The sequence below is a fragment of the Saimiri boliviensis genome, chromosome 5 (assembly GCF_048565385.1).
Source record: "Saimiri boliviensis isolate mSaiBol1 chromosome 5, mSaiBol1.pri, whole genome shotgun sequence".
Taxonomy (NCBI): Eukaryota; Metazoa; Chordata; class Mammalia; order Primates; family Cebidae; genus Saimiri; species Saimiri boliviensis.
This window is the reverse complement of record NC_133453.1, coordinates 22,028,059-22,055,394: the sequence shown is the minus strand read 5'-3', so window position 1 is coordinate 22,055,394 and position 27,336 is coordinate 22,028,059. Positions and strand designations below refer to the sequence as shown.

Sequence of the window (27,336 nt, the reverse complement as noted above, 5' to 3'; positions counted from 1 at the left end):
GAGGCAGAATTTGCAGTGAGCTGAGATCACACCACTACACTCTAGCCTGAGTGACAGAGCAAGACTCCATCTCTAGAGAAAAAAAAGTCACCTAGTATCAAGACTCCAGTTTCTGGTTAGTACCCAGCACCCACCCTGGGGGAAGCACCTCTCTAATGTAAGTAAGTCTCCCCCTTTCCTAAGAATCTCTGACTATCTACACCACCCCTCACCCTACTCCTCCAAGAATGTCCTCTCACCTCGGCTCAGCGTAGCCCCACTCTCCTGGTAGTCTTGGATCTCTAGGTCTTTCATATGAAGCAATGTTGCTAGCTCTCTCACTTGGCACTGCAATGACAGACTCATGCCCATCAGTGGACGAATCAAATGCTGGGAGACCTTTGATGAAAGAGATATCAATTAGCCAAAACAGTCTTATAAAGTACTCTCCAATTCAATATTAAGTGCTATAAAAAAGACTGAAAAATAAATGTTCTTCCAGAAACTTATAATTTCATAGGCAAGCCAGGTGCGGTGGCTCAAGCCAGTAATCCCAGCACTCTGGGAGGCCAAGGCGGGTGGATCACAAGGTCAAGAGATCAAGACCATCCTGGTCAACACCCCATCTCTACTAAAAATACAAAACATTAGCTGGGCATGGTGGCGTATGCCTGTAATCCCAGCTACTCAGGAGGTTGAGGCAGGAGAATTACCTGAACCCAGGAGGCAGAGGTTGCAGTGAGCCAAGATCGTGCCATTGCACTCCAGCCTGGGTAACAAGAGTGAAACTCCATCTCAAAAAATAAATAAATAAATAAATAATTTCATAGGCAAGTAATCCATTTACATGAATGTAAACACAAATACAAAAATTAAATATATTAAGAAGTTGGCTGGTGCTGTGGCTAATGTCTGTAATCCCAACACTTTGGGAGGCCGAGGTGGGTGGATTACTTGAGGTCAGGAGTTTGAGACCAGTCTGGTCAACATGGTGAAACCCCATCTCTACTAAAAATACATAAATTAACTGGACATGATGGCAGGCACCTACTCAAGAGGCTGAGGCATGAGAATCATTTGAACCAGGAGGCAGAGGTTGCAGTGAGCTGAGATTTCACCACTGCACTCTAGCCTGGGTGACAGAGTAAGACTCTGTCTCAAAAAAAAAAAAAAAAAAAAAAAAAAAGAAATCCCACTAGTTGTGATGGCTCATACCTGTTATCCCAGCATTTTGGGAGGCCCAGGTAGGAACTCACTTGAGCTTAGGAGTTCAAGAGCAACCTGAGAACCATAGTGAGACCCTATCTCTATCCAAAAAAAAAAACATTTATCATTAGCCAGGCATGGTAGCAAGCACCTGTAGTCCCAATTACTCCAGAGGCTGAGGTGGGAGGATCACTTGAGGCCAGGAGGTCAAGGCTGCAGTGAGCTGTGATCATGCCACTATATTCCAGCCTGGGCAACAGAGCAAGACCGCATCTCAGAACAACAAGAAAACAAACAAGAAAAGCAGAAGATCCAAGTAGCCCTCAAGAAAGTAAATGTGGCAAAAATAGAGTACACTAGCTAAAGCATAACAGATGACAAAAATCAACACAAGGTAAAGATCCTTGAAGGCCAAATTAGATCCAGACACCAAGAGCCATTTCAGGACTCATGATAGCTCAGAAGGAGCCTGGAGTTTCTATTTGTTCCTACAAATGCAGCACAGTCTCAGGTAATTGTTACCATAGAAGCAAGCCAGCTACCAAGAACTAGCCTAGGAAGGTATAAGCCAATCCACTCTACACACACGCCCCCTTTTTTTTTGAGATGGAGTTTTGCTCGTGTCACCCAGGCTACAGGGCAGTGGTGCAGTGGTGCAATCTCGGCACACTGAAACCTCCACCTCCCAGGCTCAAGCGATTCTCCTGCCTCAGCCTCCCAAGTAGCTGGGATTATAGGAACGTGCCACCATGCCTGGCTAATTTTTATATTTTTAGTAGAGATGGGTTTCACCATGTTGGCCAGGCTGGTCTTAAACTCCTGACCTCAGGTGATCCACCTGCCTCAGCCTCCCAAAGTGCTGGGATTACAGGCGTGAGCCACCATGCCTGGTACACACACCCCATTTTTAACAAGAGGTAAGAAGAATGCAAACACAGCCATACTGCCATATAAATAGGGTGATACTCTTATATGATAATGTATAGATATATACAATAACCATTTAATTCACTGATGCAAGGTGTCCTAATGGTTAATACCTGTCAAAAATAAATAAATAAATAAATAACCAGGGAGGCCAAGATGGGAGGATTGCTTGAGTCTGGGAGTTTGAGACCAGCGAAACCCAGTTTCTACAAAAAGTACAAAAATTGGCCAGGGCCAGGCGCAGTGGCTCACAACTGTAATCCCAGCACTTTGGGAGGCCGAGGTGGATGGATCATGAGGTCAGGAGTTCAAGACCAGCCTGACCAATATGGTGAAACCCCATCTCTACTAAAAATCCAAAAATTAGCTGGGCGTGGTGGCACACACCTATAGTCCCAGGTACTCAGGAGGCTGAGGAAGAACTGCTTGAAACTGGGGGCGGAGGTTGCAGTGAGCCAAGATTGCACCACTGCACTCCAACCTGGGTGACACAGCAAGACTCCATCTCAAAAAAAAAAAAAAAAAAAAAAAATTAGCTAGGCATGGTGACATGCGACTGTAATCTCAGCTACTCAGGAGGCTGAGGCACAAGAATAGCTTGAATCCAAGAGGCGGAGGTTGCAGTGAGCCAAGATCATGCCACTACACTCCAGCCTGGGAGACAGAACAAGATCCTGTCTCAAAATAAAACAAAATAATTAAAATTAATAATCTATCTGTGACTAAAGGATGTTATCAGACTTCCTTTCCCTTCCCTTAAGGATAGAGTGAGATCCTGTCTCAAATAAAATAAAATAATGAATAATCTATCTGTGACTAAGGGATGTTATCAGACTTCCTTTCCCTTCCCCTAAGGAGATGAACTAAAGGAGGCCCTAAAAAGAAGAAATGCCCTAGATCAGAGGTTAGTAAACCTTTTCTATAAAGGGCCAGACGGTTGATATTTTTGGCTTTGTGGCCTATCCAGTCCCTGTTGCAACTACTTGACTCTGCTGTTGTAGCACGAAAGCAGCCACAGACAATATGTAAACAAATCAGGTGGCTGTGTTCCAACAGCACTTTACAAAAACAGGCAGCAAGCCAGAACTGGCCCATGGCCATCATATGCCAACCCCTGTCCTAGACCTGAAACAGGAGTACGTTTAGACAAGATACCCCTAACAGGCTTGAGATGAGGAAGAGGTACTAGAGTGTCCCATGAGATGTGCAACCCAGACTCATCTGGATCCAGATCAGACGTCTGGACTCTTCAGACCTTTGTGTTTCCATTTTCCATTCATTTTCCAGGTAAAAGTTACTACTAAAAACTCCAATTGTGCTTTGGCTCAAATTAAGAGGAAAAGACTTTTTTCCACATTTCTGTTAGATTAGAAGAGAAATGATTGGATGTGGGGAGGTGGGAAGAAAGGAAGTCAGTGGCGGCAGCTTTTGTACCAACACCAACATCCAAGAAATGGAAGGGTTTTGGCACAGAGGGGAAGGCTGGAAATAAAGTCCAGCTATAGATACTAGACCCTTCCTTCCACCACACAGCCCATCCCACCCCAGCACTGTCTCCCAACTGAGGTCCTGAATAAAACCTTCACCCTCTAGGAAGTACTGTTCAGAATGTGGCAGAAGTTCAGCTTTGGAAAAACGTATCTGCTCTACACTCAATCTTCTTTCCTAAGAATTGTTTTGTTAAATTTGGTCCTGCTGTGCAGGCATGGCGGCTCATGCCTGTAATCCCAGCACCCTGGGAGGCTGAGGCAGGTGAACTGCTTGAGCTTAGGAGTTTGAGACCAGACTGGGCAACATGGTGAAACCCCACATCTACTAAAAATACAAAAAATTAGCCAGGTATGGTGAGGCATGCCTGTATTTCCAGCTACTAGGGAGGCTGCGGCAGGAGAACTGCTTGAGTCCAGGAGGCGGAGGTTGCAGTGAGCTGAGATCGCACCACTGCACTCCAGTCTGGGTGATAGAGTGAGATCCTATCTAAAAAAAAAAAAAAAAAAAAAAAAAAAAAGCTTGGTACTGTTTAAGGTAGATCAGGAGGAAAAACAAGCAAATACTTGTATAAATGACAGTGATTATTTGATGAGTTGAATTAAGATAACTGTCATTACTATCCAAGCAGCAACACCATCCAATTTGTGGCACTTAAACAACAGAAACTCCTAAATTAATAACCAGCTTCCCTCTGGATGGCTACCTCAATAGCAATTTATTTGAATGATAGTAAATATTATATAGGAAACATGAAACATGACAAGGAACAGCTTTTAATTAATGTCATATCTAATTAAATATGATAATGCCATATCAGGCAACTGAAATTATCTATCAGACCCTAATGTCTATTTGGTTTTAAAAAGTTCATTTATCAGTAAATATTATAACTATTAAAATAATTTCATAGGATTGGATTACATCATTTTTAATTACTGAGGCATAATTCATTTCAAAGTTAGATGAACATTAAAATTATTTGCCTTAGACCAGATAGCCTTAAATTAATGCTGAGTAGAAATCTTGAAAATATGTGTTAAATGGGCATATGAGAGACTAGATAACATGTGTAAATCCTAGCGCTTTTGGAGGCCAAGGTGGGCGTATCACTTGATGCCAGGAATGCAAAATCAGCCTGGCCAATGTGGTGAAACCCCATCTCTAATAAAAATAAAAAAAAATTAGCCAGACATGGTGGCACACACCTGTAGTCCCAGCTACTCGGGAGGCTGAAACAGAAGAATCACTTGAACCCGAGAAGCAGAGATCACGCCACTGCACTCCAGCCTGAGTGACAGAGAGAGACTCCATCTCAGAGAACAATAATAACGTGTAAATAGATCAAAGCAAATCCACAGACACTGTAAGGAAAAATCCTGAAGTGCTTTAGGATGGCACTCTCCTTAATTTTTTTTTTTTTTTTTTTGAGATGGAATCTCTGTCACCTAGGCTGGAGTGCAGTGGCCAATCTTGGCTCACTGCAACCTCTGCCTCCTGCGATTCTCCTGTCTCAGACTCCTGAGTAACTGGGATTACAGGCACGTGCCACCATGCTTGGTTAATTTTTGTATTTTTTAGTAGAGATGGGGTTTCACCATGTTAGTCAGGCTAATCTGGAACTGCTCACCTCATGATCCACCTGCCTTGGCCTCCCAAAGTGCTAGGAGTACAGCTGTGAATCGCCACGCCCAGCCCACTCCCTTTAATTTATAGACAGCAATATATGAAGATAGACAGTTCATCAGTCAATTCAACAGATATCTACTGGATTCCTAATATGTACTACGAGGCCTCTGCCATCAAAGAGCTCACAACAGTTAAGGAGGTTAGGAAGTATAATAGATATAAAAATAGGAGCTGCTAATCTTTTTCAGAGGAAAAACTATTTATAATTTTCCCCCAAAGTCTTCAGATTTCTCATAGAAATGTTCATAAGTCATTAGCAGGGGAGCAGAATGACCAGTCTCAATCTCAAGATGAATGAAGCTGGGTGTGGTGGTGCACACCTGTAATCCCAGCTACTCTAGAGGCTAAAGTGGGAGGATCACCTGAGCCCAGGAGTTCAAGACCAGCCTGGGCAACATAGTAAGACCCCCATCTCATAAACAAACAAACAAAAAAGATCAAGATGAATCATATCAGGTGATACAGTGAGGCTGGAGTACAGTACCGCAATCACAGCTTACTGCAGCCTTGAACTCCTAAGTTCAAGTGATTTTCCCACTTTGGCCTTTCAAGTAGCTATGACTACAGGCACATGTCACCACACCCAGCTATTTTTTTTTTTTTTAAATAGGGGTATCACTGTTGCCCCGGCTGTCCCAAACTCCTGGTCTCAAGCAATCTTCCTTCCTTGGCCTCTCAAATTGCTGGGATTACAGGCATGGGCCATCATATCCAGCATCTCTTTTATTTATTTATTTGATTTTATTATTATTTATTTTTTTGAGACGGAGTCTAGCTCTGTCACCCAGGCTAGAGTGCAACAGCACGATCTCTGCTCACTGCAGCCTCTGTCTCCTGGGTTCAAACAATTCTCTTGCCTCAGCCTCCTGAGTAGCTGAGATTATAGGCATGCACCATCATGTCCAGCTGATTTTTGTATTTTTAGCAGAGACAGGATTTTACCATGTTGGCCAGCCTAGTATTGAACTCCTGACCTCAGGTGATTCGCCCGCCTCAGCCTTCCAAAGTGTTAGGATTACAGGCATGAGTCACTGTGCCCGGCCCCAGCACCTCTTTTAAAAAGAAAAGTTATAGAGTTGAAATACTTGCTCTCATGGTCCACTATAATGCTAAGCATAAGTAAGATTACATATGTTCTTTTAATTAAGCCTCATGACTCGACAGTAAGGCTGTGGTTGGATTTTTTTGCAGAAGGAACTGAATCATAAAAATTCAGTACGTATCCAAATTAATACAAGTAGTCTCAAAGTGGCAGAGCTGAGTTACAAATTCATGTCTGCTGGTTCCAAAACTTGTCTCTTTCTGCCACTAAGAAACCTTTGAATGTGGCCCCTAGGAATCATAAAATGTCCAAAGATGTGACAAATCTGAAAGCCAAAATGTGGAATATCAAGAATTATATTAGACACTAGAAAGAACAGATAACAGGAAAGGGGAAGAGATGGAGTTTGTCATAAATGAAGATGGACTCAGTGTCAGAAAGCAGAGACCTGGGGCCAAGAACGGACGCTTATGCCAGTAATTCCAACTCTTTGGGAAGCCAAGGTGAGAGGATCACTTGAGCTGAGGAATTCAAGACCAACCTGGGCAACATGATGAGACCTCATCTCAAAATAAAAGGAGGGAGAGAGAAAGCAAACAAGCAAACAGAGACCCCAAATCTAATATAATCCATAATACCCCAAACCTAATATATTCCAAAGAGCAAACTTAGGAACCATGAGCTTGTTAATGTGACTATGTTATGATGGAGAAGTATGAGGAACAGGTATTCTCCTCTCTCCTGTATAGCTGGAAGGAGTTAAGCTGCATGTCTGAAAGACTATTTGGCAAAATTAAAAGATACAAATATACCTTGACCCAGCTATTTCACTTTGGGGAATTTACTCACACATTTACATGCACAAAAAGTAAATACAAGGTTACTGTATCTAACAACAAAAGACTTAGGTGTCTACTAATAGTAGATCAATTAAATAACATTCATTAAATAAAATGCTATGCTCCCATTGAAAAACACAAAGGCAGGTCCTCTGAATGTGTTGATATGAGTAATTTCAAATTTTTTTTTTTTTTTTTTGAGAGGAGTGTCACTCGGTCGCCAGACTGGAGTGCAGTGGCACAATCTTGGCTCACTGCAACTTCTGCCTCCCAGGTTCAAGCGATTCTCCTGTCTCAGCCTCCTGAGTAGCTAGAATTACAGGTGCACACCACCACACCCGGCTAATTTTTGTATTTTTAGTTCACCATGTTGGTCAGGCTGGTCTCGAACTCCTGACCTCATGATCCACCCCCCTTGGCCTCCTACAGTGCTGGGATTACAGGTGTAAGCCACCGAGCCTGACCTCTTTTTTTTTTTTTTTTTTTTTAAGGCTAGTCAAGTGAATCAACGGGTAAGTTCTATAATTAAGTGAAAAAAAGAAGGTACTCAACAGTGTGTACAGCATGATACTATTTGTCAAAAAATATACATCTACACAGATATATATTTGGCTTTAAGAGGATAAAATACAGTATGTACATATATAGCTTTAAGAATTCAAGGCCAGGAGCAGTGGCTCACACCTGTAATCCCAGCACTTTGGGAGGCCAAGGTGGGTGGATCACCTGAGGTAGGGAGTTTGAGACCAGCCTGACCAACATGGAGAAACCCCATCTCTACTAAAAATCCAAAATTAGCTGGGTGTGGTGGCGCATGCCTGTAATCTCAGCTACTCAGTTGCCTGAGGCAGGAGAATTGTTTGAACCCGAGAGGCAGAGGTTGCGGTGAGCCGAGATTGCGCCATTGCCATTGCACTCCAGCCTGGGCAACAAGAGTGAAACTCTGTCTCAGAAAAAAAAAAAAAAAAAGAATTCACAAGAAGCTGATATTGGTAGTTGCTTTGGGGAAGGAAAAGGAGGGACTAGAGAAAGGGTAGAAAGATCTATTTTTTTCACTGCATACACTTAAATGTTGTTTGAAATGTTTGCCTTTTTCAAGAAATACTCATTCAAAAAAATTAAATGAAAACAATCATAAGAATGAGTTACAAACTAAAATTATAACTGTGTGACCTTACAGACATACACACAGACCTGAAATAGTATCCACCTACATCCTTACCAGTGTACACTGGCTCTTTTTCCATATAAAGCTTTCTGAGGTTCAGGGGTTTCCCTACGAGAGTATTCTTCTTTTAATGATAAGTATTTTATTTTAACTTAAAGCACAATTGTTCATCAATTGTTCAAAGCTAATTTCTTCCTATGGCAAACCAATATTCACCCCTCCCTAAACCCTGTTGTCTCTTTCCTTTATTGTAGTTCTCCAATTAGAGGAATTAGCCTAGAATAGCTAGTTTTTCTTTACATACTTTTTTCCAATTATCATATCATTATACTAGGGTTCCTTACTGTATTCTTTTGGAAAAAGAAACTATCAGAGCCCATCAGCCTCCAAGGAGAACTGCCTCCACAATTACATTACATATTCCGAATTTCTAGGTCCATGTAATGCAAAAGGAGACTAGCTATTGCTAGGGATTCCCAAAGGCTGCCCAAATGGTTTGGGCCCAGAATAAACATTATTGAGGAAACATTGCCCCCTGGTGTTACTTAGGAAGTTTAAATGTGTTAAACGAAGGAAGAGATGGGGCCAGGCTTCTGCTTGTAATCCCAACACCTTGGGAGGCCAAGGTAGGAGGATTGCTTGAGGCGAGGATTCGAGACCCACCCTGGTCAACACAGAGAGACCTCCATCTCTACAAAATTTTTTTTTAATTTTATGTATTTATTTTTAATTTAATTTATTTTTATTTGCAAGATGGAAAATTTCACAAGAAATTCTATTGAAATCAACAAACGTGAGTATATGCTAAGCACTGTTAATAGGCCTTATTAGTTCATTAATGAATGATAATTAATTTCCTAGCACTCAGTTCTAGTTTTACTGGGCTCCAGATCAAAAATAAACAGTAGCACCGGGCACGGTGGCTCACACCTGTAATCCCAGCACTTTGGGAGGCAGAGGCGAGTAGATCACGAGGTCAAGAGATCAAGACCATCCTGGTCAACATGGTGAAACTCTGTGTCTACAAAAAATACAAAAAATTAGCTGGGCATGGTAGTGCATACCTGTAATCCCAGCTACTCAGGAGGCTGAGGCAGGAGAACTGCCTGAACCCAGGAGGCAGAGGTTGCGGTGAGCCGAGATCGCACCATTGCACTCCAGCCTGGGTAACGAGCGAAACTCCATCTCCAATAAATAAATAAATAAACAGCAGCAAACAGTTTCTGAAAAAGTCTTTCTATCCAGTATCTATTGATGCCAAAGTATTGCACATCCCCTGTGGGAAACTAAAGAAGAGACAAGGCCAGGTGGACTGGCTCACACCTTTAATCCCAGCACTTTGGGAAGCCAAGGCAGGCAGATCACAAGGTCAGAAGATCAAGACCATCTTGGCCAACATGGTGAAACCCCATCTCTACTAAAATACAAAAAAATTAGCTAGGTGTGGTGGCACATGCCTGTAGTCCCAGCTACTTGGGAGACTGAGGTAGGGAATCGCTTGAACCCAGGAGGCAGAGGTTGCAGTGAGCACTCTAGCCATTGCACTCTAGCCTGGCAACAAGCAAGACTCCGTCTTTAAAAAAAAAAAAAAAAAAGAAGAAGAGAGAGAGAGAGAGAGAGAGAAGGAGACAAAAAATGATGTCCTCTTGTCTTCAGATCCCTCTGCTAACAAATCTATACCCTTAGGCCTCCCAAAGAAGGCCCTGTCCCCTAAGTGCTACTGACTGAAGTCCTGTCTGTTATTCCAAAAAACTAGTCTTTAATAATCACTGAATTTCTAATAACATCTCTTGGGAAACATAAAGGTAGGAGTGAGTAGAGGATATTATCCTCCTAGTCTTAGAAAATGAGGCTTTGGACCACACTAATCTGGGATTCAGATTCTAGCTTATTAATTCATAAGCTGATGGCTTTGGACAAGTGACTTTCAATCTCAGTATCCTACTCTGAAAAACAGGGATAATAATACTTATCCTGAATGACAGTTGTAAGGATTAAATGGTGAGATAACGTTTAGAAAGGTACCTAACAGCGGTACATATTCTACCCTCTTGCCAGAAAAATCTTGACAAACCATGGATTGGATCGTGTTAAATTCCTATTTAAAGTTTTTCAATGAATCCTGTTGCCTTTGGGATAAAATTCAAACTCAGAGAATCCTTCAAGATCTGGCCACCGCCTCCCTCATTCCTCATGCCTTCCTATCTACACAGCAGTCATGAAGTTCCCAAACGTGCCCCAGACTTACACATCTCTATACCTCTTGCCTACAATGACTTTTCTATTTATTTTCTCCCAGCTAGTTCCTACTCATCTTCAAAACTCAGCTCAGTAACAGTCTCCTCAAAGATGTTTTCTCCAATCCTCAACCATCCAGGGTCTACCACAATCAAAGAACCTATCATACTTGATTATAATTTCCTATTTATCTGTCTTCTCACTAGATTATGAACTCCAGGAAGAGGCTATATTGTCTCATGTCTGGATAACCAACAATTAGCCCATAGTAGATGCTTTTAAAATGCTGAATAAATAAATGAACGCATAAAAACATCGAATACTCTGCTTCTTTTGCAAGGAAAGGATATATAACAGTCAAGAATCCTTTCTGCCTTCTGTCTAGTCAATGAAAGTTTTCTGATTGGAGAAGAATTTCAACCAAGATTTGCAAAAAATATAAAAGCACCTAAAGCTTCATATCAAAGCAGCTGGCATCCTTCTCCCAACCTCATATTCGAATTGTACTTACCAGGGAAGGACTAGCTAGGACGCAGTGGAAATTCCAACAGAAGGGGAGGCCAGAGAGCTCACTCCGCACCCGTAAAATCAGTGCGTCTGCCACATGATCACAGGAGAAGGTAGCATCGCTAGGGTGAGCCGCATCCTTCAACAATGGGCGAAGCAGATTCTCCAAATGACAGAGGAAAGCTGCGGGAGGGGCAGTCAGCCGCTTGTTCAGCTCCTAAAGAGAGAGCAGCGGTACAGGGGAAGGGTGCTAAAAGGAAACAAATTCCCTCATAAGTAACAGCAAAGGAAAGCCCTGGTTAACATGAAGACAAAGGACATGAGAGGAAGGGGAAAGAAGAAAACAAAAAAAGAGACAGTCACAGAGATCTACTGGCCTGCTTCACAATTCTGCCTTGGGCAAGACGAACTTACAGAAGGCATATCTAGATCAAATGATATATTTGTTATCATACACAGGGCACAGAAACTTTCTCTCTCAAAAAAAAAAAAAAAGAAACTTTCTCTCTCTCTCTCTCTCTCTCTTTCTCTCTCTCTCTCTCTCACACACACACACACACACACACACACACACACACACGAAGATTCCAGGGCTATAGGCAGCAGTACAGGACATTAACTGGAATTGTCTCAACCCCATTCGACCTTCCTTGGGAACCGACAGGCCAGCAAGCTGGTTGCCGTTAACATCCCCAACCTTCACTAGGAAAGAATGGTGTCCCCCAGCACTTCACAGCAGTACTTCTCTTCATACTTACCTTGGCTCGCTGGCTGACCACGCTAGTGTCCACCTGTTCATGCCACACCTGTTGAAGATCTGAAACTAACAAGGCATAGCCCTGATTGGTGATGAAAACCTTGGCCAAGAGGAAGTTCTCGGCAAGCTGTAGCCACGCCCACGGCTGCAACAGCAGCCCTTGCTCCAGTTCCTCCATCTGCAAGAAAGTCCTAATTTAGTAAAGTGCCTCAGGGTCATGCTGGCCTAGGGAGGGCACCACCCAAACCGCTCTGTATCAACTAAAATCTCAGGAAAATCCTCCCTGATAGAAAGCATGGATTTATGTTCTCCCCGTATACAATCAGCTGAGCACTGACCTTACTACTTCTTGGCCACTAAAAGTATATTTAAGATCTTGAGGGTTTTTTTTTTTTTTCCATATTACATTCCTAGAGGGCAAAAAAATCTTTCTTCCATAGAGTTTAAGCCTCTGTTGCTGTATTTCTGCTTTCTAATACTATAACATAATGTGGAAACCTAAACCCTTCCTGTTCCATCTCTATCACATTGCTAATAAATATGTCACTGCTATCCTTTCCCAGAACTAGAAGAGAAGGAATAGTTCTTGTCTTATAAAACATCATATAAGTCATAGTGTCAGGGCCAGGAAATTCAAATTATTTGATCATTATCTAAAAACAAAGTTTAGGAAGCTCTCAGGATTTTTTTAAATCCCTAAAACAAGATTCTTCTTCTTTTTTTTTTTTTTTTTTTTGGAGACGGAGTCCCACTCTGTCGCCCAGGATGGAGTGCAATGGCATTATCTCAGCTCACTGCAACCTCTGACCCTGAAATCCTGGGTTCAAACAATTCTGTTGCCTCAACCTTCCCAGTAGTTGGGATTACAGGCGACTGCCACAACGCCAGGCTAATTTGTTTGTATTTTTAGTAGATAAGGGGTTTCCCCATGTTGGCCAAGCTGGTCTCAAACTCCTGACCTCAGGTGATCCACCCGCCTCAGACTCCCCAAATGCTGGGACTACCAGCATGAGCCACCGCGCCTGTCCCAAAACAGAGATTCTTCATCTAGAGTCAATGCATGTGAATCCTCTAGAATTATACGAAAATGTTGTGCATACATGCATATATGTAGGGGGAGGGGGAAGAGGTCTATAGCTATCATCAAACCCTCAAAAGGATCAATGACACAAAAAAGAGCTAAGAACCTGGGTCCAGGAGCAACAGAAAAGACCTAAATTCCATTTCAACAAAATTCCATTTCCAGATTGACTAGGAAATCATGAATACAAGGCAGAGCATATCACAGAGGTAAAGACTGAGTTAACTTCCGCAGAACTCATCCTCCACGTTCCCGCTCCAGTGCACGGCCACCAATGACATCACGCCCAACTGCACAGCCTAGAGCCCCCCAAAGTAGTAGGCTTAACCTAGTAGACAAACAGAACTATGGCTGCTTGACAGAGAATGGGATTATTTTTCCTGTAGCGGAGAAAAAAAAGATGACAGTTTCCTTTATTATTCCAGTCTCCAAATACAAAATGAGGAGAAGTACCGGGAAGGAAAAATATAGAATATAAATAATGAAATTCCTTATTAAGTCTGATTAACACAGTTATTTCCATCTCAGTCTAAACCATCATTCTTCCAAGCATAACCTAGTTTTTGAAATGTGGCTTTATGACTTGTGACATAAATATATATATATATATATATATATATATATATATATACACACATATATATGCACATATACACACATATATATGGTGATTTTTATTTGTGGCAGCCTCAAAACCTTGAGTTTGGAGAATAATGTTTCCGTCACATTTCCCACACCCTGCTCTTACGGGGACCGAAGTGGTCACGGATGATTAAGCTGGTCCTAGCTGGACAAGAGCTCCACATTGCCAAAGGTCACAAACGCAAATAAGGTGGCCAAATCCTTTTATCTCCCTTACAGGCACTCCCCAGTGTACTCTAAGAGTTGCCAAAATTGGGTTTACTATTCTAGCCCATTCCTTCGGAAAGCCCGGAAGCTCAGAACCCTCAAATTGATGGGTTTTGTTTGTTTGTTGGCTAAAGGGGGAGGAGTTGAAAATGTGGCCAGGAGTAAGCGGCCCTATAAAAAGGCCTGATGTTACATTGGGCACCAGACCCCGGCTGCCTGCTCCCACCGCACGCGTCCCGTTCTGCGTCCGAGGCCTCTATATTTCACCCTTTTCTTTTTGCCTTCAAGGCTGCCTTCAACTTTCACATTAACTAGATTCACAGGTTTAGTTCTCTTGAGAGGAGGAGCGCTGAGGGGCATCCTGGTGCAGGGGTCCCTTGAGAACTGTTCATCTGCACCGAGTTCCGCTCTGGGAACTACAGCCGAGACCCCTCTGGGCAGTTCCTCCGACGTCCTGCAGAGGGCAGCAGGGCCGCAGAGAGCATCCAGGCTGGGCCCCCGCCCAGTTCCCCCTGGGAGAGCGCTAACCCTCGGTCCCATCATCACAAGCCCCACCCCAAAAGCCGCCGGGCGTCCTGCTTCAATCCGCCCCGGCTAGAAGAGCCTTCGCCGTCCGCCTTCCCATTTCTACAGCACTGGCTGCACTGGGGCGTGGTCGGGACCCTTCAACGGGCAACAAAGCCGGCCACCCGCAGCTTCGTCGCACCAAACAGGGTGCCAAGGAATAACCTCACTTCCATCTCCACCACTCACGCCGGGCCTCAGCCGGCGTACTGCGCACGCGCGGCCCCGCCCACCACCGGAGGCCTGCCGGGGTCCCCAGCCGCGCGCGCTCCCTCCTGGGAGAAAGCGCTCTAGCCAGGCCAAACCCTCAGCGTCTGACCGGCCCCTCGCTGGCTTGTTCCGGCGGGGACTCCAGCACAATCCCACCTACCGTCAGCGGCCGCGAGAGCTCCCACCCTCCTCGCCGCACGCACGCGCTGCTGCCCGCCCGCGCAAACCGAAAGGCCTAGAATAGAGGCCGATCCCCAACCCCCACCGCCAAGAGGAGGCAGGGTTTTCGAACGGGGCGGGGCCTATGTCTGACGTGGGCGCGGCTTCGGGGCCGGGGACGCTGATGAGAGGAGCACCACAGTGGCCTGGACAACTGGAGGAAAGACCGGGCGACCAGCTAGTAGTCACGCTGGCAGAGTAGAAAGAACAGCGGGCTAGACGCTGGAGAGGGAAGCTCAGGTTTGGGTTCGTCAAACTCGAGTCACTTCTCTTCCTTCCCCTACCTGTCCAGTCTTTTTTTTTTTTTTTTTGGGGGGACAGAGTCTCACCCTGTCACCAGGCGCCAGGCTGGAATGCAGTGGCACAATCTCGGCTCACTGCAACCTCCACCTCCCGGATTCAAGCAATTCTCCTGCCCCAGCCTCCCGAGTAGCTGGGACTACAGGTAGGCGCCACCACGCCCAGCTAATTTTTGTATTTTTAGTAGAGACGGGGTCTCACCATGTTGACCAGGATGGTCTCGATCTCTTGACCTCGTGATCCGCCCGCCTCAGCCTCCCAAAGTGCTGGGATTACAGGTGTGAGCCACCGTGCCCGGCCCCAGTCTCCTTTTAACAAAATGAAGGGATTGAACTTCAAGAATCTCTCAGGTCCTCCACCAGCACTAGAGATGTTAAAGGAAGGCGCCTCCCAGGCATAAGTCCCATAGTCTGACCTCACCCTTTACCTCTCCTGCCTCATTTCTCTATAATTCCCGTACTTATGCTCCCTCATTACTGAGAAATTTCAAATGCCTTAGCTATATTGGACTTTGTACAAGTCACAGCTTTGCTCAAGCTGGACCCCGAACCTAAAAAAATTCTCTACATCCATTTTCCAAAACCAAAAATCTTCCCCACTTGTCAAGGCCACCCTCAGTGCTGCTTCTTGCATAAATCCTTTCCTACTGTCCCCAATCAGATTCATTGTCCCTTCCTCTTTGCTGCCACAACATTATTTTAATCTATTACAGACTGCTTTCTGCTTTGCATTTTCGTAATTACACAGGTCTTTTTAAACCGTGAATGCCTTAAGAGGGCATGGACCCTGTCTTATCTATGTCTAGCTCCAGGACCTTGCACGTGGGAGATGCTCAATAAGTATTCAAGTGAATGCTGGGGTTCAAGTGGCATTGATAGTACACAGGCAAAATCTCATTCATTTATGGTCCATTAAATCATGGCCTTTGCTCTGGAACAGTTAGGCCTAATTAAGACAAGTAAAGGTAACCCACCCTATTGGGAAATGGAATCTCTAGGTGGGCCCATGTAATACAAACACATACACCCTCTACCTATGAGAAAGAACACCCTCTGACTCTCCAGCAGATGTGAGTTAGGGCTAAACTACCCAGGGCAGAAGTAGGAGTGCTGGTCATTTCTGGGACCTAAATCCTTCTCTTCTAGATTCAGGGCATGGCTCCCCTGAGCCAGGCAGCAAGTCTGCCATCTCTTCTGGCTCTGAGGAGCCTCCTTCCTCATCCCCAGGGTCTTCAGGCAGTGGGCAGAGGCAGCGGAGAGGCTGGGGGATGCAGAGACACCGGTTTTGGATGTGGAAAGGAAGTCTGTACACTTGAGCAGCCTTCTCCCAGGACTTCTGAGGCATTCGAGCCTCTTGGGCAGTGAAAGGAGATGGTAGCCCTTGACTTAGGCCTCGCTCAAGCTGTGTGCCTGCAAAAGAGAGGTTTGTTAGGCCATTGCCCAACCCGGGGAGTGATGGCTTTCTGGCCATTCCCCAGTCTGCTAGGGCCTGGCCTCAACTTACCAGGAATGGTGTTCTCTAGCAGGAAGCCTGAGAGTCCAGCCAGGAAGATGGGCTGTGTCAGCAGTGAATGCAGTAATACATCCAAGGGGCTCCAGCCTATGAAGGGTTGTGGCCAGGCAGGAAGGGAGCTTTGATTCTATATCCAGGCCCAGGAATCTTACCCTCGCAAATGTAAACCTAAGTCTTGGACTAAGGACAGATCTTTCTGAATTGTCATTTCATCCCCTTCACCCTTTGTCTCACTATTCTCCACTTTCCAAATCCAGGCCTTTCCCACAGGGTTTCTGTTCAACACCCTATGTTCTGATCATCCACACACCCTCCATATATGCTTTGACTGCTCCAGGCTCCCTTTCTCTAGAAAGCTTAGTATTTAAGTCACAACCTCTCATCGCTCTTTTTTTTTCTTTTTTTTATACAGAGTCTTGCTCTGTCACCAGGCCCCAGGCTGGAGTGCAGTAGCACGATCTTGACTCACTGCAACTTTCGCCTCCCAGGTTGAAGCAATCCTCCTGCCTCAGCCTCCCAAATAGCTGGGACTACAGGCACGTGCCACCACATGCAGCTAATTTTTATATTTTAGTAGAGACAGGGTTTCACCATGTTGGCCAGGATGGTCTTAATCTCTTGACCTATGATCCGCCCACCTTGGACTCTCAAAGTGCTGGGATTACAGGTGTGAGCCACCACGCCCGGCCTCATCTCCCATTTCTTTTTCCTCTATGCTCTATCCTGGGTTTTTCAATCTCAGTCCTACTGACATTTTGGACCAGATAATTCTTTGTTGGGGGTACTGGTGCAGGGGTATGTCCTGTTCATTCTAGGATGTTTAGCAGCATCTTTCTATACACTAAACACTAGTAACAACCCCCACTTCCTCCATTTGTAACAGCCAAAATGCCTTTAGACATTGCCAAATGTCCCCATGGGGGCAAAATCACCCAGTTGAGAACTACTGTTCTAGACAAATTAAATAATTTACTGCTCTCAGGACATATCCTAAGACTTCCTACTTATGTGTCTTTGTATAAATGATGGTTCCTCCATCAAGAGTGACCTTCTTCTCACCAAAGATGTTTAAAACTTACCATCCTTCATGACCAGCTCTGTTACTGGCTCACCTGAAACAGAAGCCATCTCTCTTGCCACTGAGCACCATAGTTCTTTATCTGAACCTTCCCTATGATTTTCCTACACATCTCATCTCTTTTACTACACTGTAACCAAGGCAGGCATCTTTGTGTCTCAAATGGCTAGCATGGTGCTCAATAAATATTTGTTAAACAAATGAAGTATTTACACCAAAGCCCAGAGAAGGCTGTGGGGCCAGGAGTCAGGGGAGCCTGAAGCCTCAAATCCTTGCTTCCCTGCTCCTGAGCAACTCCTCTTCCATTCCACCTACCCGTGCTGAACAGGATCGGGGCTTCCCGAAACCATCTTGGGAGCAGCAGGGCCATGAAGATGGAGAAGCCCACAATGAAGATATTTCGCCCAGAGTCTATGTCAGCCAGGTAGAAGCTGGAGAATCCAGCAGACAAAACCACAGCCTGGGTCACCCCCAGCACTCCACCTGTCTCATACAGAAGAAATCAAGGGGGTCAGCAGAGGTTAAGGGGGCTCACATAGTATGGAGCATTGCAGGGCAAGCAGGTTGTGATGGGGAAAGAAAACCAAGAGACTGATTTCTTTTTTTTTTTTTTTTTCCTTTTTTTTTTTGGAGATGGAGTCTCACTCTGTTGCCCAGGCTGGAGTGCAATGGTGCAATCTCAGCTCACGGCAACCTCCACTTCCTACTACAAATTCAAGCAATTTCTCCTGCCTCGGCCTCCCGAGTAGCTGGGATCACAGTTGTGCGCCACCACACCCGGCTAAATTTTGTATTTTTAGTAGAGATGGATTTTCGCCATGTTGGCCAGGCTGGTCACAAACTCCTGACCTTAAATGATCTGCCCACCTTGGCCTCCCAAAGTGCTGGGATTACAGGTGTGAGCCACCACGCCTGGCCTGAGGCTGATTTCCGATTCTTCAGGAAGCCCAGAAGCCCAATCAAGAGACCAAGATGTTGGGCTGAGAAATTGAGGCTGATACATGCTTATATCTATCCATCCACTCATCCGTCCATCCATCCACCCATCCATCTATCCATCCAGGAAAGCTATTTAGAAAGAAGGGATGCCATCCTAAATAATTGATTGAGCCACGCTGGGCAGCACCAGTTCAATACCAGACCTGTTGATGCATCCACTCACCAAGCACAGGCAGCGGGATGGTGGTAAGGAACTGAGACAACCTGGGGGAGAGTCCAAGCACCACACAGAGTAGCCCCACTAAGTGAGCCACTTGCTGAGATCCAGCCTGCATGAAGAAGAGACGCTGAAAACACAGCCACTTCCTCCAACTGTCCCAGGTCTTTGCCTTACTGGCTCCCTCTCATCATTTGGATCCCAGCTCAAACATTACTCTTCCAAGAAGCCTCCCTGGCCAGTCTATCTAAACCTGCCTCCTTTCCACCCTGCTACCCTGATTTTTTTATATAGCACTTAATCGCTTTCTGAAATTGTCTTCATCTTTTTTTTTTTTTCTTTGAGACAAAGTCTCACTGTTGCCCAGGCTGGAGTGCAGTGGCGCGATCTTGGCTCACTGCAACCTCCACCCCTCGGGTTCAAACGATTCTCCTGCCTCAGCCTCCCATGTAGCTGGGATTACAGGCGTCTGCCACCGTGCCTGGCTAATATTTGTATTTTTAGTAGAGACGGGGTTTCAACGTCTTGGCTAGGCTGGTCTTGAACTCCTGACATCGTGATTCTCCCACCTTGGCCTCCCAAAGTGCTGGGATTATAAGCATGAGCCATCACACCTGGCCCCTTCACCTTTTAAAAAATTTTTATTTAAAAAAAATTTTTTTTTAATTTTTGTTTTATTTATTTATTTTTTTTTGAGACGGAATTTCACTCTTGTTACCCAGGCTGGAGTGCAATGGCACGATCTTGGCTCACTGCAACCTCCACCTCCTGGGTTCAAGCAATTCTCCTGCCTCAGCCTCCCGAGTAGCTGGGACTACAGGCACATGCCACCGTGCTCGGCTAATTTTTTGTATGTTTAGTAGAGACGGGGTTTCACCATGTTGACCAGGATGGTCTCGGATCTCTTGACCTCGTGATCCACTCGCCTCGGCCGCCCAAAGTGCTGGGATTATAGGCCTGAGCCACCACGCCCAGCCAAAATTTTTATTTTTTTTTTATTTTTTTTATTTTTTATTTTTTTTTTTGAGACGGGGTTTCGCTCTTGTTACCCAGGCTGGAGTGCAATGGCGCGGTCTCGGCTCACCGCAACCTCCGCCCCCTGGGTTCAAGCAATTCTCCTGCCTCAGCCTCCTGAGTAGCTGGGATTACAGGCACGTGCCACCATGCCCAGCTAATTTTTGTATTTTTTTAGTAGAGACGGGGTTTCACCATGTTGCCCAGGATGGTCTCGATCTCTCGACCTCGTGATCCACCCGCCTCGGCCTCCCAAAGTGCTGGGATTACAGGCTTGAGCCACCGCGCCCGGCGCCAAAATTTTTATTTTTTGAGATGTAGTCTTGCCCTATCGCCCAGGCTGGAGTGCAGTGGCACAGTCTCAGCTCACAGCAACCTATGCCTCTCAGGCTCAAGTGATACTCCTGCCTCCCAAGTAGCTGGGATTACATGTGCAGGGCACCATGCCCAGCTAATTTTTGTATTTTTAGCAAAACCAGGGTTTCACCATGTTAGCCAGGCTGGTCTTGAATTCCTGGACTCAAGGGATCCACCTGCTTCAGCCTCCCCAGGTGCTAGGATTACAGGTGTGAGCCACCATGACTGGCCCACTTTTTAAAAAAGATACTATTTTCCTTCAACTGTCTGCCTCTCCCTCTACAAAGTCCCCAAGAGAGCAGAACTTTAGGTGACCCAGCCTTGGCACAGTGCTTCATGCACAGGAGTTCAGTGGTAACTTGTTCACTTCCCTAGTCTCTTAGCCCAAAGTCTAATCTTAAGCACCTCTCCAAGTGAGATAGTTGATGTGAGGTGTTGGGTGCAGCTGGCAATCAATCGATGTAAATTCCCTTCCCTCTCCTTCACTGCTGGCTGCACCCCACCCCCATCCCAGGTCCACATACCTGGATAAGACCCACTTTGCCCACGTTGGGGAAGCTGGATGCGGTGCCCATGGGGCTTCCCAGCAGCCCGGCCAGCACACTGCCCAGCCCCTCCAGGCTCAGCCCTCGACTGCAGGCGTGTGGAGGTGGGGGAGGCAAATGCAGCAGCCGGCCACACAGGGCATAGCAGCCCAGGGAGCTGGTGGAGGCTGCCAAGGCCATGGAGATGCCTGCAGCCAGAGCTCTGGGTGTCAGCAAAGGCCAATCCCACTCACCTGGGGAAGGAGAAGGAGCCACTTTGGGGCCAGGTTCAAGTCAGGAGTATCCCCCTGCCTCCAACAGCCTGTGCCACAAGAATCCTAGATGCCTCAGTGTATTTGAAGATAATGTCTTGGGACAAAACTACAGAACTCGAAGGAGAAAGACTCATCCCTTGACCATGTTCTACAAGGTCCTCTTTGGTCTGGCCCTTCCCTCTCTCTGCAGCCTCATCTCCCAGCACATACCACCTCACTTCCTTCACTCCTGCCACATGGTCTCATTGTAGGCCTTTATACTTGCTGTGCTTCCAGCCACCACAGGGCCTTTGCATATGCTGTTTCCTGCAACTAGAATGCTCTTCCCTCATGCCTTTGTCTAGTTAGCCCCTACTTATCTCCTCCATCTCAACTCAATTATCACGTCCTCAAGAATATCTTTCCTTAGACCAGGCACGGTGGCTCACACCTGTAATCCCAGCACTTTGGGAGGCTGAGAAGGTGGATCACCTGAGGTCAGGAGTTTGTGACCAGCCTGACCAACATGGTGAAAGCCCATCTCTACTAAAAATACAAAATTAGCTAAATGTTGTGGCGCATGCCTGTAATCCCAGCTACTTGGGAAGCAGGAGTTGAGGCAGGAGAATCACTTGAACACAGACGGTGGAGCTGCAGTTAGATAAGATCACACCATTGCACTCCAGCCTGGGTGACAAGAGTGAAACTCCATATCAAAAAAAAAAAAAAAAAATCTTTATTGACCTCCCTGATTAATTCAAATTCCCTATTATAAACTTTTTTGTTTGCCTGTTTGTTTTGAGACAGGTCCTTGCTCTGTTGCCCAGGCTGAAGTGCAGCGGTGCAATCATACCTCACTGCACCTTCAATCTCCTAGGCTCAAGCAATCCTCCCACCTCAGCCTCCCAAGTAGCTGGAACTAAAGGTGTGTGCCACCACAACTGGCTAATTTTTTTTTTACTTTTAATAGAGACAAAGTCTCACCATGTTGCCCAGGCTGGCCTCCAACTCCTGAGCTCAAGCAATCCTCCCGCCTCAGCCTCCCAAAGTGCTGGAATTTCAGGTGTTAGCCATGGCACCTGGCATTTGATTTTATTTTTGTAAACAGAGTCTCACTCTGTCACCTGTGCTGGAATGCAGCAGTACGATCATAGCATGGTGCAGCCTCCAACTCCTGGGCTCGAGGGATCCTCCTGCCTCCATCTCCTGAGTAGCTAGGCCTACAAGCGTGTGCCACTGGACCCTGCTAATCTTTTTATGTTTTGTAGAGATGGAGTCTTCCTTTATTACCCAGGCTGCTCTTGAAATCCTTGCCTCAAGCAATCTTCCTGCTTCTGCCTCCCAAAGTGCCGGGATTATAGGTGTGAGCCACTGTGCCTGGCCTCCATTATTAGCTCTTAGGACATACTGTATCTCCCTTTGGTTACACTTCCCACAATGGCAATTTTATATTTCCTTGGATGACTCTTTAATTAGCATCTGTATTCCCCAATAGACTGTAAGCTCGAAGGAAAGGACTGTGTCTGTCACGTTCATCACTATGTCCCCTAACATATGCCTAGCACATAATCAGCTCAACAGATCCTTATTAAATTAATGAGTGAGCAGCCTGAACAACATGGTGAAATCCCATCTCTACCAAAAAAACGCACAAAAATTAGCCAGGCATGGTGGTGCACGCCTGGAATCCCAGCTACTTGTGGGGCTGAGGCACAAGGATAGCTTGAGCCCAGGAGGTTGAGGCTGCAGTGAGTCAAGTTTGCATCTCAGTTTGGGTGACACAGCAAGACCCTGCCTCAAAAAACAAATTAAATAAATAAATAAATTGAAGAATGGGCAAATTTCACATACAATGCCTCAAAAGCAATCTTTATACATAGGTTGCCAAGTCAAATGCCCATGGAGGCTGGTAATATAAATGTGTTCATTGGGTAAGGAGTATTGATAGTGAGTATTGGGGGCTACAGCAACAATAGATGTGTCTCCTAACACTGACCCAAATAAAACACCTGTGGTGGGATGGGCCACAGTGGTTCACGCCTGTAATCCCAGCACTTAATCAAGCAGATCACTTGAGCCCAGGAGTTTTGAGACCAGCCTGGGCAACACGGTGAAACCCCGTCTCTACCAAAAAAAAAAAAAAAAAAAAAAAAAAGCCAGCATGGTGACATGCACTTGTAGTCCCAGCTACTTGGGAGGCTTAGATAGGAGGATCACTTGAGCCTGGGAGGTTGAGGCAGCAGTGAGCCATGATCATGCCACTGTACTCCAGCCCGTGTGACATAGTGAGACCCTGTCTCAAAAAACAAACAAACAACAACAAAAAAGAAAAAACGCCTGCAGTGAGGGACTAGCATTGTCTGTCCCCTAGACTGGCAATTATTCTCTCCTGTATGTTTTGAGAAAACACAAGATTTAACTCAGAAATAAAATCCATTAAGTAGTTTGAGTTCAAATAAATAGATACCTTTATTTGAGCAAGAGAATGGAGGACAAAGAGAAAACCCACCTGGGTGAGGCAGCCAAATCCACGGTGCCTTGGTGGGGTCAGACAGTTCCTGGGGGATAACGCTGAACCCCACAAAGGCAGAGATGATCCACACACAGGCCACTGGGATCAGCACCTGAGGGGCGAGACTGAGACAGAAAAGAACTCCTCCCCAGAACTTTCTGAGCCAGCCTTGGAGGGGTAGAAAGAAATCGAAAGGTAGGGGCTGGAGTGAGCACTCCAGGGTAGCCCTTCTGACCTCTACGCCCTGCCCAGACCCACACATACCGAGAGGAGCCGGAAGGCAGGGAGAGGAGTGTGAGTTGATGAGGTTGAAGCTCGCCTCCAAGGGCACACATGAAACTGGCAGGAGCCCAGGTGCTGAGAACAGACCACCATGAGCAGGATGACCCTAGTAGAGAGAAGGCTTTAGGAGCAAGAGCAGCAGGCATCCTGAGGGATGGGAAAGGAGGTGAGAGTGGGCAGAATACTATAAAAAGGGGTGTCCCAGAGAAGGAAACTCCCATGGAAGGAATAGGAAGGTACCTCGAGGGACAGCAGAAGACAGTGTGAAAGTCAGAGACAACAGATGAATCAAGGAAAAGTCTTGGATTCCAAATATAAAACATGTCCCTATTCCAGTTGCTGCTGAATCTGATAGGACCAGCAGCTCTACCCTCCCCCTGTCTCCCCATACACCCCACTGGGCACCATCCCATGCCTCAGGACTCAACGTACAGCAAGGCCAATCCCCAGTGAGCAGAGCAGAACTGGGCTACCTCCCTGTGGGCCGAGAGCCCTGCCACAACCAGGCTGGGGGCCAGTACCAGGGGCCCACAGTGGAGGAACACGCGGCCAGGACTCCCCAGCAGCCCCAGCGTGCCCTGCAACAGCCCAGATACGACCACTGCCCCGGATACCTGGTAGAAGAGAGAGGATGGAGAGAAAACATTCTGCTCAGTCAAACTGGCCTCAGCCTGGTCTTCCTAATTCTAGGTACGGGTTCCTCCCCCAGCTCCTTTCCGGGAGCATCTCAGTCTCTGCAAAATGGAAACAAGAGCCCTCCCTCCCACCTCCAAAAGCCTGGCACCATCCTTATCCCTCCTCACCTCTAGACACCCACCTCCTGGAGAGAAGTGTTCCAGTGCCCCAGGTCGTGGCAGCTAGGTCCCCTACACAGATGCAGCATGAGGGAGGCTAGGAAAAGTTTGGGGCATAGAAAAGAGAAAGGTGAATGGGATGGAGACCCATTGCTCTAACAGTCCCACTCCTGGCACAGGTCCAGGCCCCCTACAGTGCCTCAGTCTCACCACTGCCCAATCTCAATCCTGCACCCACCTATACCTGCACACTCGTATGAGAACCCAACCCCACCCTTACCGCTTTCCCTTGCTCTGTGCTCACAGTTTCCAGGTGTCTGGATGGCCAGAGGTAGCTTCTGGCTGGTCAGCAGCAGAGCAGGGATGAGGAACTCTAAGGATGGAGCCTGGACAAGAGGCAGCCTGTAGGAACGGCAGCCCCAGCAAGTCTGGAAATACATGGCAGCCAACAAAGCTTCCCCAGACCTCTCCTACCCTCCGGAACCCTGCCCCTCTCTCCAGGGAGGTTCCTCTCACCTGCTGCCCATCCAAGTTTGCAGGATGGTAGACACACCACATGAAAAGAAGCTGGAGGCCAGGAGCTGAGAAGGGGAGTATGAGAGTCCTCCTGGGGGGAGACTGTAAAGCAGGAGCAGGTGGGAGACACAGAGCAGAGAAGCCACGACCAAGACATGCTGTAGGTGGAGGAATGGGGAGGGCAGTCTTCAGACAGGTGGAAATACCTACAATACTTCCAGAGGTTTTCGTGTGTCACACCTACACCTATTTCCCCACACACACCATCAGCCAGCACCTCTGCCTCCTACCTGCAGAGCCAGAAGAAAGCTGAGGCCCCAGGGCAGAGATCCACACAGAGGATCCCAAGAGTGGGTGGAGGGATTCTGGGGAGTAGGTGGACGCAGGGAAGCCAAGGCATCCTGTGAGCCCACTGATCGGAGCTGGTTGGGATTGAAAGGTGATCGGCTCATGCTGCCCTGCCTTTTGCTTTGTCTTGGCTGCCCAGGGCCAGAGTTAAATAGGCAGAGTAAGAGGTCAGAGTTTGGGTGAAGTCTGGGGTGGGGAGAAGGTGGGGGTGTCAATGAAGCGGAGCAAAGGTATAAGGAATTTGGGGCTGGGCACCGCCCTTTCACCTTTGCCCAGCTCTTGTGTAAATTCCATCAGCCATTAACTGGGAAGCTGAGTTCTGGAGCCCTCCCCCAAGAATCTTCTTCCAGATTTCCTCCTAGACCACACTGTAGAAAGTAGGGTAGGAGGGGTGGGGAGAAGAGATCTTCAAAATAATCTGGGGAAATTTTGCAGACTTCATTCCCTCCCATTTAAAACCATCACTATTCGATTTATAGTCCTCACCTCTTTCAGGACCAAGGCCCCTGGACTACTTCAAAACGAAACTTGTGGGCCGAGTGTGGTGGCTCATGCCTGTAATGCCAGCACTTTGGGAGGCTGAACTGATCACTTGAGGTCAGGTGTTCAAGACCAGCCTGGCAACATGGTGAAACCCTGTCTCTACTAAAAATACAAAAATTACCTGGATGTGGTAGCATATGCCTGTAATCCCACCTACTCGGGAGGCTGAGGCACAAGAATAGCTTGAACCCAGAAAGTGGAGGTTGCAGTGAGCTGAGACCGCACCATTGCACTCCAGCCTGGGTGACAGAGTGAGACTGTGCCACAAAAAAAGAAAAAAAAAAACAAAAACTTGTGGCTAATATATCCTGTATCACATGTGACAACCACAACTACCCGTAACATGCTCACTGTAATGAACAAAATTTATAACACGTATTTCATTATGTGAAGGCTTAAGCACAACTAAACCAGAAGACAATAAAGTACAATGAAGCAGTCAATTCCCACACCCTACGTAGAATCGCTGTGGTTGCAACAGCTACAGTGAAAGCTGATATTCGTAACCCGATTTTCCAGAATGAGAAACAAACTCTTGGTTAAAGTGTGAAGTAAAACAAAGTAGTTTTAATTGACATGGGAATGAATTCCTAGCAAACTCAGTCTTTTCCAAATTGCACAAACACTATTTCATGTTTAGAGGTACAAAGATAGTTCTAGGCTCAGATAAATAAACAGGGTTTTCATATACATAAAGCTGGTCATTCAAAAGTTGTGCTGGGAATTCTTTACAGTAAGGGAGGTCTGAGCATTTCAGGATGTCTAGCATCCTGCCCAGGTTGATGAAATGCTAGTAGCATACCCTCAAATCCTTCTGACAATGAAAATGGCCCATGAATTTCCAAAATGCCCCCTAGGGGGCAGAACCACCTCTTCCGTGAAGGATCCTCAGCAGTCCCCAGTACACTCAGCCAAGCTGCCCAGACTATTTTCCTTCTTCGAGTGATGACCCAGCCTTGGAGGTCTTCAAGTTCTTGGAATTGTTAAACACACGTGACCATCACCATGTCAGCCTAGTGAGAAGGTCAGGAGAGAGGTGTCCTCATGGCTTGCTCTCAGGAGCTCCTGATGCCTTGCTAGATACAAGGCCGGGCCCCTCTCCAGGAGACGAGCTTCGGAATCCACAAGGAGAGTGCTCACCCAGAACAAGTGACAGACAAGACCAACTCAGGCACGGGACAGTCACTCTTTGTGCCCCATGGCACCCCAAGTTGAACAGTGCTAGGGCCCAGGGTCCTGGGAGCAGGAACAAAGTTGGAAATGAAAGCTATGCCTATTAAATGATAGGAAAGTCCTGAGATGAGTTTCAGAGAAAACGGTTTGTGAGATGACAGGATGAGGAAGCAGGGAGGCTTGGGAGGTGGATACAGGGAGGAAAGACCT

General features: G+C 46.3%; 2 protein-coding genes across 6 annotated transcripts in view; both read right to left on the bottom strand.

The window, feature by feature from the left end:
• NHEJ1 (non-homologous end joining factor 1) overlaps positions 1-15,854 on the bottom strand; it is a 91,239-nt gene extending 75,385 nt beyond the window's left edge. For both annotated transcript variants that reach the window (XM_010336305.3, XM_003925515.4), the window contains exons 1-4: positions 14,705-15,854; positions 11,842-12,018; positions 11,088-11,300; positions 240-378 (exon numbers count right to left, since the gene is read on the bottom strand). In XM_010336305.3, the coding sequence (XP_010334607.1) occupies positions 240-378; positions 11,088-11,300; positions 11,842-12,018 (529 nt within the window). In that variant the 5' untranslated portion in view covers positions 14,705-15,854. The remainder of the gene's footprint in view (positions 1-239; positions 379-11,087; positions 11,301-11,841; positions 12,019-14,704) is intronic.
• Positions 15,855-15,956: 102 nt separating this feature from the next.
• SLC23A3 (solute carrier family 23 member 3) lies at positions 15,957-27,278 on the bottom strand. Of its 4 annotated transcripts, none has more exons than XM_010336300.3 (12): positions 25,353-27,278; positions 25,063-25,220; positions 24,827-24,948; positions 24,570-24,643; positions 24,185-24,366; positions 23,735-23,858; positions 23,468-23,582; positions 20,705-20,958; positions 18,816-18,921; positions 17,969-18,136; positions 16,567-16,662; positions 15,957-16,472 (listed from the first exon to the last, which is right to left on the bottom strand). In XM_010336300.3, exons 1-12 carry the CDS (start codon positions 25,512-25,514, stop codon positions 16,177-16,179), a joined length of 1,857 nt encoding a protein of 618 aa, XP_010334602.2. In that variant the 5' UTR covers positions 25,515-27,278; the 3' UTR covers positions 15,957-16,176. The 4 variants fall into 4 exon arrangements, with proteins under 4 accessions (XP_010334602.2, XP_010334603.2, XP_010334606.2 ...); XM_010336301.3 differs by having other exon boundaries at positions 24,851-24,948; XM_010336304.3 differs by lacking the exon at positions 20,705-20,958 and having other exon boundaries at positions 23,468-23,516; positions 23,735-23,827; positions 24,851-24,948.
• Positions 27,279-27,336: the final 58 nt, after the last annotated feature.